This window comes from Typopeltis vanoorti, chromosome 4, assembly GCF_054136105.1.
Source record: "Typopeltis vanoorti isolate ZY-2024b chromosome 4, IOZ_Tvanoo_1.0, whole genome shotgun sequence".
NCBI classification, from domain to species: Eukaryota; Metazoa; Arthropoda; class Arachnida; order Uropygi; family Thelyphonidae; genus Typopeltis; species Typopeltis vanoorti.
Genome location: NC_143552.1, coordinates 19555502 through 19570658, shown reverse-complemented (window position 1 = coordinate 19570658; position 15157 = coordinate 19555502). Strand labels below are relative to the sequence as shown.

The window sequence follows — 15157 nt, the reverse complement described above, 5'->3', positions numbered from 1 at the left end:
CATCATATTTATAATTTCAGCATCTGATTTGATTTCAAATTCACTTTCGGTTCTACCTGTAATCCATTCCATAACATTCTTTGCGGAATGGATTACAGGTAAACATTGAAATTTCACAAACAGGAATGTTTGTAAAATTTCAACATCTGGATTTATATTTTTAACCAAATTATGCACGTTTTGAATTTCCTCTTCTCTTTTTGTGTATATTTGTGATTCATGCTGACAATACAGTACGTACTGTACAGTATGAAAAAGCAAACATGAACACACAATAAATCAAAATAGACCTCCAGTATAACCGTACAATCGACAGTATGAAAAAAATACTGTAATAAAATAAATAATAATAGTTAAAATAATAATTATTAAATAAAAATAATAGTACACAAAATAATAATACATAGTAAATAAAACTTTTTTCTTTCAAACCGCAGTTCGGATTACTGGAGGGTTGGGATTAGCGAGATACCGCTGTATATATAAACATGTTGCTCTCCAGCCCAATTTAATTTTGTAACCTAATAGATAATAATAATAATAGGACTCTAGCTTTGATGTAGTAAAGGTTTTTTTTTTTTTTTCATCAGAGGTAAGGCCAATAATTATTGTAACGGTTGATCAGTAACTTTAGCAAACCATGTAGATTGTAGTGCAGCTGGTTTCTCTGTATATATGTGTATGCTCCAGATGATGACCTTGATATGAAGATCGAAATGTCAAGTGTTCATTTTGGTTTATATTAAACTAAAGTTTTGCTCTAACACGGTCGTTATCTCCATAATTTTCCATAATGTAAATATTGAATTGCTTGCTATGGTAGTTTGTGTTGCAGTCACTGAGTTAACAGTGAATGGGATTCTTGTCTTTGTTGTACTCAAATGTGTCATAGTTTCATAGCTTATATGGTGCATTAGTTTTTATTTTCATTGCATTTTACATATTTTAAATAAGAATTTTAAATAAAACCATATTTTAAATAAGATTAAGACTCTTCAGGAACATTAAAAATGGTTTGTGCCTGTAAATTGGATCCTGTGAAGAGTGGTACTTAACATTCTAGAGAAATCATCAGTGAAAGACTCAAGCAATTAAACAGATGATAAACTCAAGAAAATCAACCACAGAACCCACATTATTTCAGACAATAAATATAGTGTTAGCATTAGGAACCACGAGATGGCAGTACTTGTCAGCCATCTCTTCACTGGATGTAGTTTATAATTAATGATAAAAAGTTGGATAGAGCTAAAACAGCCTCACCTACTGCCTGTAAGGGAATAAAAGGCAGAGGATTGTTATTATGGTTTTTAAATTTTGTAATATTTGTCATCACCATCTAATCGAAAGCAAGATTCCAACTTTTAGTGCGATTAATGGTTTTGTATACCTGCCATAATCTGTAGCATCCTTCCACTATTGAATTTAGTCACAGAATAGTTGATATTGCCTAGATTGCTATTTATGCAAAGTTGTCAATTAGGCATGGATATGAACAATATGGAGTAGTTGACCAGGTTATCAATGTTCCCATGAGTTTAATAGCACGGTTAGATCTTTTGCTGCAATCACTGAATTCTTACTTTGCTGCTGGTAATGCACTGAATTTGGTATAGTCCTTAAATGCACCAGTCACTGACTATTACACTTGCACAGTTTACATTAAATGTAAGATGATATGTAAGACAGTCTACTTACAAGGTTTGATAAATCAGCAAATTATGACTTTAAATACAGTATTCAATTGAACAGCTTTGTATTATTGTTATTAATATTATTGCTGTCAAAAAGAACATCACTGAGTGACTCCACCTCATTTACTTTGTTTGACTATGAAAATTATGCATCCAAGAGCAGTCGAATCAGCAACTAAGTTTTTGATTAATCAAGACATTTTATAAATGATTCCATTGAAAGGAGCTTGGCGCATTTAAGGACTATACAAATTCAGTGTATTAGTTGCAGAAAAGGAAGTGGGATGTTTTTGCTATGATTTGTTCTGGGGATGCCAACATTATTACTGACTCAAAATGCCAGTGAAACTGCTTGCGAGATTTACTCTTGTTTATGCTACTATACATTGGATGGATTTAATTATGAAAAAAATGTTTATTTTTTTCATCCTCCACAAGTCTAATGTTCCATGCATGGCATGCACTGATTCTTTTTTTTTTTTTTTTTTAAATGTGTTTTCTTGTGACTGTCACTGTACTGTTCATAATGGACTGCTGAAGTTCAGTGATGTACTGTCTAATGAAAGCAAATTCATTATTACTCAAGCTTAAAGTGTATGACCAGAAACAACTCAAAGTGAGGCTATTTATGGCTTACTGACCTTTAGCTTCTCTTTACAAGTAAGGCTGATCATCTGTTCTAGACCTTATAATTTTTGAAAGTGAATTTGATTTCAAAATACATCTTTAAACTTTCATAGTCCACAATGAGCAGCAGAATGATAATCAGAAAACGCATTCAAAAATATAAATAGAATTACATGGATACAGCTTATGCAGTGTACACTATGACTGTTAATAAATTTTATGGGTATTTACATTTCATTTTAAAATGTTTTTCACCTTTATATTATTATTATTATTACCCAATAATAATAGACCCCATGGAGTCAAAGACTCGTCTAGAAGGTCCTTTTATCAAACTGTGCTTTAAACACACTCAAATTCTCTGCAGACACCACACTCAGGCAAGACATTCCAATCATTCCCAATTCTGCAAGTAAAAAATCTGCTTCTCACTCCCCTGCTCACACCCTCCTTATACAGCTTCCAGGGATGACCTCTGGTTCTCCCCTGATCTTCCACTATTTTCTGTAGAACTTCTCCAGCATTGATCCTATAACAACCCCTTAATAACTTGTAGGTCTCTATCATATCTCCCCTCCTCCTTCTCCTGTCCACCAGACTCTGCATGTTGCATCTTCTCAATCTTTCCTCATACTCGACATTCCAGAGGTTAGAAAACCAGGTGACCAAATCTGGACACAATAGTCCATATGTGGCCTAATCAAAGCTTTATACGGCAGTATGTATGTGGTTGTGGAAACAGCAGTCTTGTTTTTAGTTTGTATAATTACTGAATTAAATTACATGAACCTATTTTTAAATAACTTTTTTTTTTAATAGTTGTAGAAATTCCTTAAATACATTTTCTCTTTTTAGAGATTTGAGAAATGTTTAACATGTATATATGTTAATGTTCAACATATATCCACCAGCAAGATAATATGTTCATCAGAGTTAAATGTTTAAGTACTTTTGTTGCTTCACTGCTATTCAACAATGATTTACTTCTCATTTTTATTTCTAATTTCAATCAGAATTTTTATATTATACTGCAGCTGGAGGTCTTGGCCAGAAAGTTGCTGTTCTAGATTATGTGGAGCCATCCCCTCAAGGTAAGCATGGATTTGAATCTTTTTAGTTAGAGAAGGATGCATGCATATGTACAAAGAAAAGTCCACAAGTAAGTTACAAATAGCAATAAAAAATACTAAAAGCGAAATCAATAAACCTTATAAAAAACATTTCACTACATAATCCTCTTCAACATGTATATGCTTATTCTATCATTTTATCAGTCCTTCAAAACCAGCAGCATAGAATTCTTTTGTCTGTTGTGTCCTGATCATCAACAAAATCTTTGACTCCAAGGTGCTGTTTCAGCTGGCTAAACAAATGAAAGTCAGTAGGGGCTGTAAGTTAGATGTTGAAGGAGTCATACTGAAGTTCTTGAATTCTCTTCAGGGTTCCTGTAGCTGAATATTGCTCCTGCATTGTCATGCAGGAGCAATATTCCTCTTGTCAATAAGCCTACACATTTTTGGGGAATTACATCTGAAGCTTCAATAAAATTTCATAGTTCTGATTTAGTATGCTTCTGAAAGTGGGCCAAACAATACTCTTGGGAATTCCAAAAGACCATAAGAATAAGCTTTCCGACTGATGGCGTAACTTCTTGCTTGCCACTGAAGTTGGACATTTCCATTGCATTGAGGCATGCTTTGATTTGGGTTAGTAGCAGTGAACCCATGATTCATCTCCTTTTACAAGCTTGTTTCACGTTTTCTCTTTTATCCATATAGTGGAAGAGATGTTGGAAGGCTATACATATTTGGTTCATTTTGAACTGAGGGCTCAGTTCTGTGGACACAAACTGTGTGCATGCTTTCTGAAAATTTAAAGATCAAGCATTATGCTATATGCTGACCATGAGAACAGTCTATTGCACTTGCTGTGCTATTTATCATTATCCATCTGCTGTCTTAGATGATTCTGGACCTAACTGTGAAAATGCTGAACACGACAAACACTTTTTGCCATAAACAGGATATGTCTCTTTATGAGTGTCCTTTACAGGAAGGTCTTTTGTCCACAAGAAGTGCACAACAGCAGCATACTGTTCAATAGTTGTACACTCCTTGAGCAGCACAGTTGCTATTTTAGAGTGCTGAAAACAGGGACAAAACATAAGCATACATGTCTACTACATGTGCTGTCATCATCCTAGACTGTGCTGTTAACTAGTGATGAAACCAATCACTTCCATTTAATTTGTTCTGTTTTTGTTTGTAACTTACTTATGACTTTCCTTTTTATTACCTATATTCAGCGCTTATCAATAAAATCATTTATAACGCTATCAAAATTCAAATTTTTGCAATTTCGTGCTCTATAGATATTGCCAGGGACGACAGACATTCTTGAGACATAGAAGATCGCAAATAGGTTTTTATTAATTTTAATTTGGAAAATGACCTTTCTGCTGATGCGACCGTAACTGGAATGGTCAATAATATTTTAAATGTTGTAGTAATATTTGGATAAATATCCCACAAATTATTTGCAATTATGAATTTTAAAATATTAATGGTGCATCTTCTGGAACAATATTTTTTTAAATAATTAATTCATTGTAAAATTCAGATTCATCAATATCTGTATTTAATTTTTGAAACAGCTGTTTGCAGCAAAATTTTAATTCATTTTCTGTCATTTTTCTTATTAATTTCATATCATAAAGAAATCCAAATGATTTTTGGTGAATTTCATACAATTCATATCTTTTTTTGACAGATTGTAGAGCAGTATCTAAAATTACAAAAAAGAAATTTATCCTAAAATTATCTTTGTTATCCCCTATGTGTGATTCATCAGGCGTTTCATAATAAAAAATATTTTTCTTCGATGTACTCGACTTTCTTTAAATCTAATTTCTATTTCTAATAGATTTGACAGTTCTTTAGCAATCTCAAAACACCTATCAAATCCTGATATTCTCTGCTCTTCAAAGTACTGCACTAACTCTTTAATATGCTTAGTTGCTACGTCTATGGAAATTTTTGCATTTTGTAATATTTACTAAATTAACTTTTGACAAAAGCGCATACCAAATTACAAGGCTTAGTATAAACTGAAATGAATCTATTTGTTCATATATTGAAACCACTTCCACTTTGATAGTATTATCTGATGCAGTTTTAAATAATTCTTTTAGTGTATTTAAAAATTCTGGAATTTGAAAATGGTCAGCTTTAACTGATTCTATTCTACAGTCCCATTTCATATCACATAACGGTTTTGGAGTTAATTGTTTAACAAATTTCTTTAATATGTCCCAATGTGAATTTTAGGCAGCAAATAATGTATATATTTTTTGTATAACATTGAAAAAATTTATTGCTATACTTGATGATTTTGCAACATCTCCTAAAATCAAATTTAAATTATGACAGGCGCAAGGAGTATAAAATGCCTTTTCGTTTTCATTTAAAATGTAAGCACGGACTCCCTTATATACTCCTTTCATATTCACTCCGTTATCATGCCCTTGCCCTCTACAATCTGACAATTTAAGATTTAATTTATTCAAATGTGATTTTATATTTTCATATATACCTTTACCAGTAGTGTCATTAGTTGTTAAAAACATCAAAAAGTGTTCACGAATTTCAATATCTGCTTCAAATATATGTAAAAATATAAAAATTACTGAAATTTGCTCCTGATGACTAACATCAGGAGTACAATCGAGAATTATTGAATAGTACTTTGCCTGTCGTATCATATTTACAATATTTTGTTGAATTTTGTTTCCCATATCAACAATTAATTCATTTTGCACAATGGGTGATAGATACGAATTTTGTTTCTTACCTATAATTTTTTTTTCCGAACATCACATTAAACGATCTTTTAAAAGTAATTAATTAATTCTATGATTCCAAAAAAATTACCATTATGGGCTGTGTACAAAGTATCAAAATTACCTCTAAAAGCTAAATTATGTTCGGATAAATAAAGAATTGCTGCTACTATTCGTCTTAAAACATTTCTTAATCATTCTGCTTCAAATTTTATGACATTTTGATTTGTCTGATCAATTGTATTATGATTTTTTAAATTACATTCCATTTGTTTCCATGAATACATGCATTTCATGTGCACTGGATTCATTCGTGCGACTTTAATCTTTCACTTACATGTCGCTAGTTAGAAAAGCCATTATTAGATAAAAAATTATCATCAGAAGAAAATAATTTGCAACAAAACCAAAAAATAGAGTTGGAAGAGTTTGAATATACAAGCCATCTTCTGTTTTGCTTCTCTCTATTTTCAGTTGTCCTAACATAGTGAGCTGTCCAAAAACACCTTTTATTGTCATCTTTTGGAAATAATTTTCAGTCGAAGGAGACGGTGGACCACGTTGTACAATTTGTGTTAGTGTTGAATTGTTCAAAATTTTGGGCCATGTTGCTGGATCATCAATAGTAAATAGTTCACCTTCCTCTGGTGTCTCTGTTTTAGAATCTTCAATACTCATTGTTTGACCAAACACATCATGTTCTCTGCTTCTTTTGAGTATTTCAGAGCTCTCATTATTAATTAATGTTGAATCCGAAGAACTGTTTGTAGTTATTTTAGAAATCCCGTTATCAACTGATATATCTGAACAAATATATGAGTTCAACTTCATAAATTTAAACAGTGAATTTCTTTGACATTCCTCAGCCGCTTTTTCTTGTTTTTGCTTTCGTTTTTCATGCCCACTTGGGTATTTTCTTTCATAATCTCTCTCATGACTAGTCATATTCTAGAATTAAATACGATAGATTTAATTATAAAATAAGTTAATAAATTAAAACAAAATTACTTACCTGATAGATAAAATATATCTAAAATAGATAATATTAGAAAATAAATAAATCTAATATAGATTGAAAACTGCTATGGAAGAAAAACTTTGATGTCGGATAACCAAAAACCAGTTTACAAAATATATTTTTTAAGATGTTTTGCAAGTAATGTCACATAAAACAATTGCCATGACAGTACATGCATATACTTGTTCATAAAATCATAAACTAAAATCAAAAAACTCCTTAAAATTATTAAAAACACCTGTTTTTAAATGCACTTTTCCCTATTTAACACTATGTTGTACGACAGTGGTGGTGAACCTTTTTATGTGTGCGTGCCAAAAGTTTACAAATTGAGTTGCTGATGTGCCAAATATTTACAAATCAAATTGCTGACGTGCCGTGAAGTTTTTAATAGGGGAAAAATTAATACAAAATTAATTGCAGAATTTTATTGAGGCAAATTTAAAAATTAACATAGAATTTCATAAAATGAACTCATAATTTGGCATACATATTGTTATATAAAAATCAATATCAACCTATTATCGATTTATTAATTTATCAATATCAATTTATTAATGATATTTTTGCTGTTGTACATTAGATGCCAAATGCTTTATATCAGGTTCATATTTTGTCAGTGTTAGTAATACACACGCTGAATGAGATTCATCAGTCATTCTATTTCTTAAACTGTCTTTTATAAAATTCATTTCGAAAAATAATGACTGACAAGCATGTGTAGAGGAGAAAATTGATAATATAGTGTTTAGTGTTCACCATAATTTAGTGTTCACTCATATATGTCAGTTGATGCTTTAATAATTTGTTTATATATTACACTGTGACTGGGTATTGGAGTACCTTGTCAAATTTTCGTATTTAGTATAAATTAAACACAAGATTGATATTCAGTTACAAGAAAAAGCTTCCAAAAGATTTATTTTGATGAAATCAAATTTCAGTGTGTGATAGCAAAGCATGGAATTGAATGCCAATTGAATGAATGCCTTTTCTAGATGGAGTGCATGTTACTATTTTTTATGGATTATTTTTAGGCATTTACTTTTAACACATGTGACTGAGTCCAGAATTAGACCTGAAATAGCCATTGAATTAGTGAATGCCTATAATATGCCATTACTGTAATAACAGGCAATATGAGGATCTCTATCTTTCTTTCAGTGATTACATCTTTCTATTTTTGCATATTAAAAGTTAATCTTTTGGTTACTGTAGTTTTGTACTAAATACAAATTTTCTTTGATCTCTTTAGTACAAAAAAGAGGAGGGAGGGGGGCAAGAGAAACACTAGAATACATATACAACTATATGCAGACTTCTGTGAAGAAAGGTTATATGTGGAAGTACAAGTCAAGCGATTAGAAAAGCTTAGGAAACAGCTTGGAGCTATAGCATGGAATGACGAGTTGAGCAGTAGAGAAATAAATGCTGCTTGGGAACTAAAAAGAAATACATAACAGCATCAATGTGTGAATGTATTCTGAAGGTCAAAAGGATGAATAAGGTAGGTGTAAAATGGATAAATGAGGAGATTAAGCATAAAATATGGAAGAAGGCACTTTGGAGGCAGTACAAAATGAATAATGGTAATAATCAGTTACATGATGAGTATGAAGAGCAAGCCAGGAGAGTGACTCTCAGTTAGTAAGTTTAACAAAAGTGCAATATGAGCAGAAATTAGCAAATCAGATGAAGAAAAACTCTAGAGAGTTTTTTTTAAAATATGTGGCAAATAGAAGGAAGAATGATTATGATAAGATGATGTTAATGGATGAAAATAGTGGAATGATAACTGCTGCAGACATTGTTGAGGTATTCACGTGATCAATTTATTAGGGGTTTCATCCGTATCAGGGTGAAATCATGAGAAACTTAAGTGTAGATGACATAGAAGAGAATGGCTTAATTGTGAGTGAGCAGGACGTATATGAGAAAATAAATAAACTTGATGTCAATAAGGTAATAGGATTTGATGACACATCACCATGTTTCTTAATATTCTCTTAAGAAACATCACCATGTTTCTTAAGAGAATATTCCAGAAAATTGGCAGTAGCATTGGCATACCTATTTAATGAGTCTTACAACAGCACAAGTTCCAAGAAAGTGGAAAGAAGGTAAAATTGTTCCACTGCATGAAGGTGGTGATAAAGCTGTGGCTACAAATTATAGGCAATCTGTATATCTAGAGTTGTGATGAAGGTACGAGAGAGAGAGAGAGAGAGAGAGAGCTAGGATACAGAAATGGGTTGATAACAGCAGTATTCCCTGCAGTTGTCAGCATGGGTTTGTTAAATGGAGATCATGTTTTACTAACTTACTTATGTACTATAACAAGGTTACATCTCCCTTGTGCAAGACTAATGTCTTGCACAAGGGGAGATGGATATATGGTGATATACTTAGATTTTTGCAAAAGCTTTTGATAGACTGCCACACAACAAGCTGTTAAATAAATTGAAACAGATGGGATAGGATAACAGACTTCTGGGTTGGATCGGTGACTGGCTATCAGATAGGTATCAGAAAGTTGTTATGGAGGTTCAGTATCCCGAAAGAGGAAGGTTACTAGTGATGTGCCAGGGATCAGTTTTGGGACCATTGTTGTTCAGTGTTTGTATATTGATGATATTGGGATGGGTTTAACTGTGATATGCAGCTGTTAGCAGATGATGCAAAATTGGGGAGAGCAGTGCAGATTCAAGCAGATGTTATGGCCTTACAGATGGACTTGAATAGATTGCATGAATGGGCAGGTAAGTGGAATTGTCAGTTCACTGTTGCAAAGTAAGATTTTGAAATTTAGTAAGCAACAATGGGATGCATACATACACTTGGTGAGAAACTTTAAAGGAGGTAGAGGAGATGAGAGATCTGGGAATGGTTGTAGACATGGACCTGAAATTCAGGAACCACATTGCATAGGAGGCTTTGATCAGGCCTCATATGGATTATAGTGCACAGATTTGGCCACCAGGTTTCATTGATGACAATGATATGTTAGAAAGGGTCCAGAGAAGCTTTACAAAGGTGGTCAGTGGTCTTTAGAATGTGGGGTTTTTTCATAGAATGGGAAAAGGGGGGGGGTAGAACAAGAAGCTATCCCTGGAAACTGTATAAGGAGAGTCTGAGAAGAACAGTGAGGAGCAGGCTCTTTACATGGCGAGTGGTTGGTGAGTGGAATGCATTTGCCTGAGTGCGTTTTGAATGTAGACACATTGAGTGAGTTTAAGGCATGATTGGATGAGCTTTGTGTGATACTGTGTACTTCCCACAATGAGTCCCTAACTCCATGGAGATCAGATGTTAATAATAATATTATATTGTTATGAACTGCATGTTCTTATAAGTATATTTAGTAACTCGAAAACTTTTAATCTTGTTTGTAGGTTCTGTATGGGGTCTAGGTGGGACTTGTGTAAATGTTGGTTGTATTCCTAAAAAACTCTTTCATCATGCATCTTTACTGAAAGATTCATTTTCTGATGCTAAGAAATATGGATGGAATGTAATAGGAAATCCTGAACATAAATGGGAAGTGTTATGTGCAGCAGTTAATAACCATGTCAAATCATTAAATTGGGGACACCGAGTGCAACTAAAACAAAAGTAAGTAGTCCACTTCATTTTGGGCTTGTTTTTACACAAATGATTAAAATATTGTTTATTATGAACATCATGTATAGAGTATGTTTGTACTATGTACAGGGTTATCAAAATTAAAGTATCACCTTGTGTAGCACCATCCTGTGATCCAAATGCTACAAAACTTTACAGAATTACATTGTGCACCATGCAGAAGCAATAACTGAGAAGAAAAAAGTAGTTCCAACATTCACAACTAGGGACATTATAAACACCAAATGCATGGAATTTGCACATCACATAACTTAGCAGTATGCATACTCAGCCATGCATACCCAGGTACAAAAGAATTTGTACCTGGGTACAAATTCCTTTGCATTCACCCAAAGTTATTGTCTGGTGCAGGTCTACAGCTTTGTTTATCATTGGGTCATTCTTCGAGGACATTTGCCTGTGACCTACTCAGTTATTGCTGAGAGGTATTGTGATATGATAAAAAATTCTGTTGTGCTACAGCAATATCTGTGTGTGGATTCAGTTATTTTCATGCAGGATGGGGCTCCTTCACACATCGATTGATCCATACAGAAGGTTCTTCGAGAACATTTCTCAGAAGCCACAGTGATCAACTGTGCATTTCCCACTGCATGACCACCTCGCTCACCTGATCTCACTCCCCCCTGTGACTTCTGGCTTTCGGGATTTCTCAAAGACAGGGTTTATTGGGATCATCCTGATAACTTACCAGCACTGAACGACAGCATAATACATCATGTGCACAACATCAGTCCCAACTAGCTGCATTCTGCAGTTGAACACACTGTGCAAAGCATGCAGTTTTTGGCATACCAAGAAGAACAGCACAATGAACGGTACAGTCTGTGAATGCAAAATGAGAGTAAATAAAAATGTGTTATTTAGGATTGTGTCACATCTCTCCTTATTGCACACACAGAAAAATTACATATTAATAAGAGCCAAGACATACTAATAACCCTCCGAAACTTCACATCATCTGCAAACAACTGAACATTTCCCTGTAGTCCTGTGACAATATCATTGACATGAAGATTGAATAGCAATGGTCCCAGGAGTGAGCTTCTGGAACTCCACTTGTAACCTACTCCCTAACTTACTCCCTAATATACAACTCTGATATCTATCAGAAAGCTATTCACCAATCCAATCCACTAAACTGATATCCAAACCCATACGATGCAACTTAAAAATCAACTTGTCATGTGGCACCCTGTCAAATGCCTTGGGGGAAAAAAAAACAGGTATGCCTTACCTTTATCCACTGGTCTTGTTACTCTATTGTAAAAGGTAACCAGATCACTAAAACAAAAGTGCCTTTTTAACAAATCCATGCTGATCTGCATAAATAATATTACCCACATCTGTCCAATTCTGTATGAGTTCTTACCAATTTCTCCAAAATCTTAACAACTACAGAAGAAAAACAAACAGGCCTATAGTTTGATACCTCCATTCGACCACTACCCTTATGTAATGGTACTATCATTACATAAGGGTAGTAATGATAGTACCATCTCTTTTCACTCTTTAGGAGCCTGTCCCCATTGCAAGACCATTAAACAGCCAAGTTAATGGCACAGTCAGTTCCGTAGCATATTACCTTAAAACATATGATGAAATTCCATCTAGTCCCCCTGCCTTAATGACATTTCGTGTACTCAGTATTCGGAATATGTCCTCTTCATTCACTTCTAACAGTTCACCACCCACCACCTCATACTGCCCGGCCTGGTTGGCTGAGTGGGTCGCGTATCCGCTCTCCAGCCAAAAGGCTGCGGGTTCGAATCCTGCCGTGGGCATGGATGTTTGTGATTGTGAAAATACTATTGGTGGTAGTCGGCAGTAGATGGCGTTGGTGTAGATAATGAAGGTAGTTGTGACTGGTAGAGATGGAGAGTTGTAGAGTTGGTACCATTGTTGATGAGTCATTGGACTCCCTGGAGGTGTTATGTAATAATAATTATCCTTCTAGGAATAAAGCCTCCTAGTACCAGGATGGAACATTCTAATAAAGTGATCATTAATAGCTCAACCATGTCATCTGCTTTGATCACCTGATTCCCATCTCCATCCTGTAAGATAATCCACCCACTATAATTTTTCCTACTACTCGCCACAAAGCAAAAAAATTCCTTGAGATTCTCCTTGAATTGTAATGCCAGTCTCCTTTCATATTCTAATTTTTTCTCTCCTTAAAATATTAGTCACTTTCCTAACCTGGGCCTTATGTCCCTCATGGAACTGTTCTCCACCTTTCCCTTTATATGCCTTCCATAATCTCTTTTTCTTCTGCAATCCTGCTTTTATTCATTTGGTCATCCATATGCTCACTCCAAATTGCTTTATCTTCTTCTTTGCTCATGGTATACAATCTGTCATTGCCATCAACAGTTTTTTCTTACATATTTTCCATGTACTAATGACCCTCTCTTCTTTTAAATTCTTTCATGCATTGCACTGTTGCAAGCTGGTTTCTAAGTTTATGAGAATCACCTGTCCTATAATTCCACATAACTTTGTTCTTTTTTGATACCTCCCCATGTCTATTCATCCACCAATTCTGGACCATTCATTCTTTCATTCATTAATTTATGGTCATTCTCATCAATTGGGGGAAAGTATGCCATCTCACTCACAATCAGATCCTCTGATGCTGTGAACAAATTCATAACTCTTGATCCTTGTGGTCATTGCACTACATGCTGCCCAAGACTTGTCCCTCAAGAAATCCAAAAATTCAGTTCCCTTATTACTGCATGCTGCTCCTCTGTCCAGTTTATATCACTATAGTTGAAGTTCCGAATAATGATCACTCTTTGCCATCTAATCTCTTAGCCAAACTAATTTGTCTAAGTATTTCCTGCTCATCACTACCTATATTCCCTGGTCTGTAGCAATATTCCACTAAATATCTTGTCCTATAAACATCCATCTCACACCATATACTCTCAGTGCCATTACAAGCGTGGTCTGAAAAGTTCGTGGCCTAACAATGAAAAAACGAATTTATAATTGCAAAATTAGTTTTATCTTTCAACATAATCTCCCTTAAGACTAATACATTAATTCCAGCAATGCTCCAGTGGCATTATCTCATCCCTGTAGTGGTTCTCAGTAAGATCTGCAATATACCTCTCTACAGCTGCAATCACCTCTTGATTCGAAGAAAAACGCTGACTAGTGAGGAAGAGTTTTAGTTTTGGGAAGAGAGAGAAGTCAGAGGGAGCAAATCTGGGGAATAGGATGGATGTTCCAACAATTCATAGTGTTAGATCCCTTAATTTTCCCATTGCCAAAACACCTTTCTGGACAGGTACATTGTCCTGATGAAAGTTGATTTTTTTTCTTCTGCAAACCGGGTCTTTTCTCACAAATTTTTTCATCTAGTCTAGTTAAAAGATGGGAATAATATTCCCTGGTTATTGTTTTACCCTTTTCAAGATAATTAATAAACAAAATGCCTTTAGCATCCCAAAATACCGATGCCATGACCTTTCCTGCTGATGGAACCGACTTTGTCTTCTTTGGTGCTGAACAACCGACTGCTGTCCACTGTTTTGACTGCTGTTTGGATTCTGGTGTGTAATGGTGAATCCAAGTCTCATCCATAGTAACAAATCGATGCACAAAATCAGTTTTATTCTTGTTAAAATGCTTCAAGCACTGTTCAGAGATTTTCATGCAAGTGCGTTTTTGTGCGAGTGCAGCACCCATCTTGCGCAAAGCTTTTTCATTTGCAATTCTTCATGCAAAATATAAATTGTACACGTTCTTTTGAAATGACTATAGTCTCAGCAATTTCACGCTCTTTGATTGACTTGCCGGTCATCCACTTTTTGGACTTTTTGGACATCCTTCACGTGGATCATCTTCAAGGCTGGTACGGCCATGTTTAAACTCGGCAGCCCATTTCTTAATTTTCGAAAACGAAGGAGAAAAGTGCCCATAAACTTTTATGAAATTCGAATGAATTTCTTTTGGCGTTAAACCTTCTTTTACAAAGAATTTTATAACCGCATAATCATAATACTTAGTTTTATCCATTTCAAAGGATACAGACAGCACTTTTGCTTCAGATAGCTGTATAAAACAAACTACTTGATAGAATGACTTGCAATTTCACATGGATTCTTATGACAGATGTACCAACTTAGAAAAAAAAAACTTGCCAATACTGTTGCCATCTGTGTTTGAGGCTGAGAACTTTACAAACCACCCTTGTAGTGTTATTTCCACTGAGATTTTTCACTCTGAGAGTTCACAATTCATCTTTTATCATGAGTAACACTTCACCACCATGTTTACCTTCTCTAACCTGCCAAAATATGCTGTGCTCTTCGATTTCTATCCCTG

At 34.4% G+C, this 15157-nt stretch overlaps 1 protein-coding gene across 1 annotated transcript in view; it reads left to right on the top strand.

Moving 5' to 3' along the window:
* The window catches only part of LOC150107148 (thioredoxin reductase 2, mitochondrial-like), a 187839-nt gene that overhangs the window by 14518 nt on the left and 158164 nt on the right, over positions 1 to 15157 (top strand). The window contains exons 3-4 of the mRNA XM_090391030.1: positions 3356 to 3412; positions 10570 to 10789. Coding sequence (XP_090247156.1) covers positions 3356 to 3412; positions 10570 to 10789 — 277 coding nt within the window. The remainder of the gene's footprint in view (positions 1 to 3355; positions 3413 to 10569; positions 10790 to 15157) is intronic.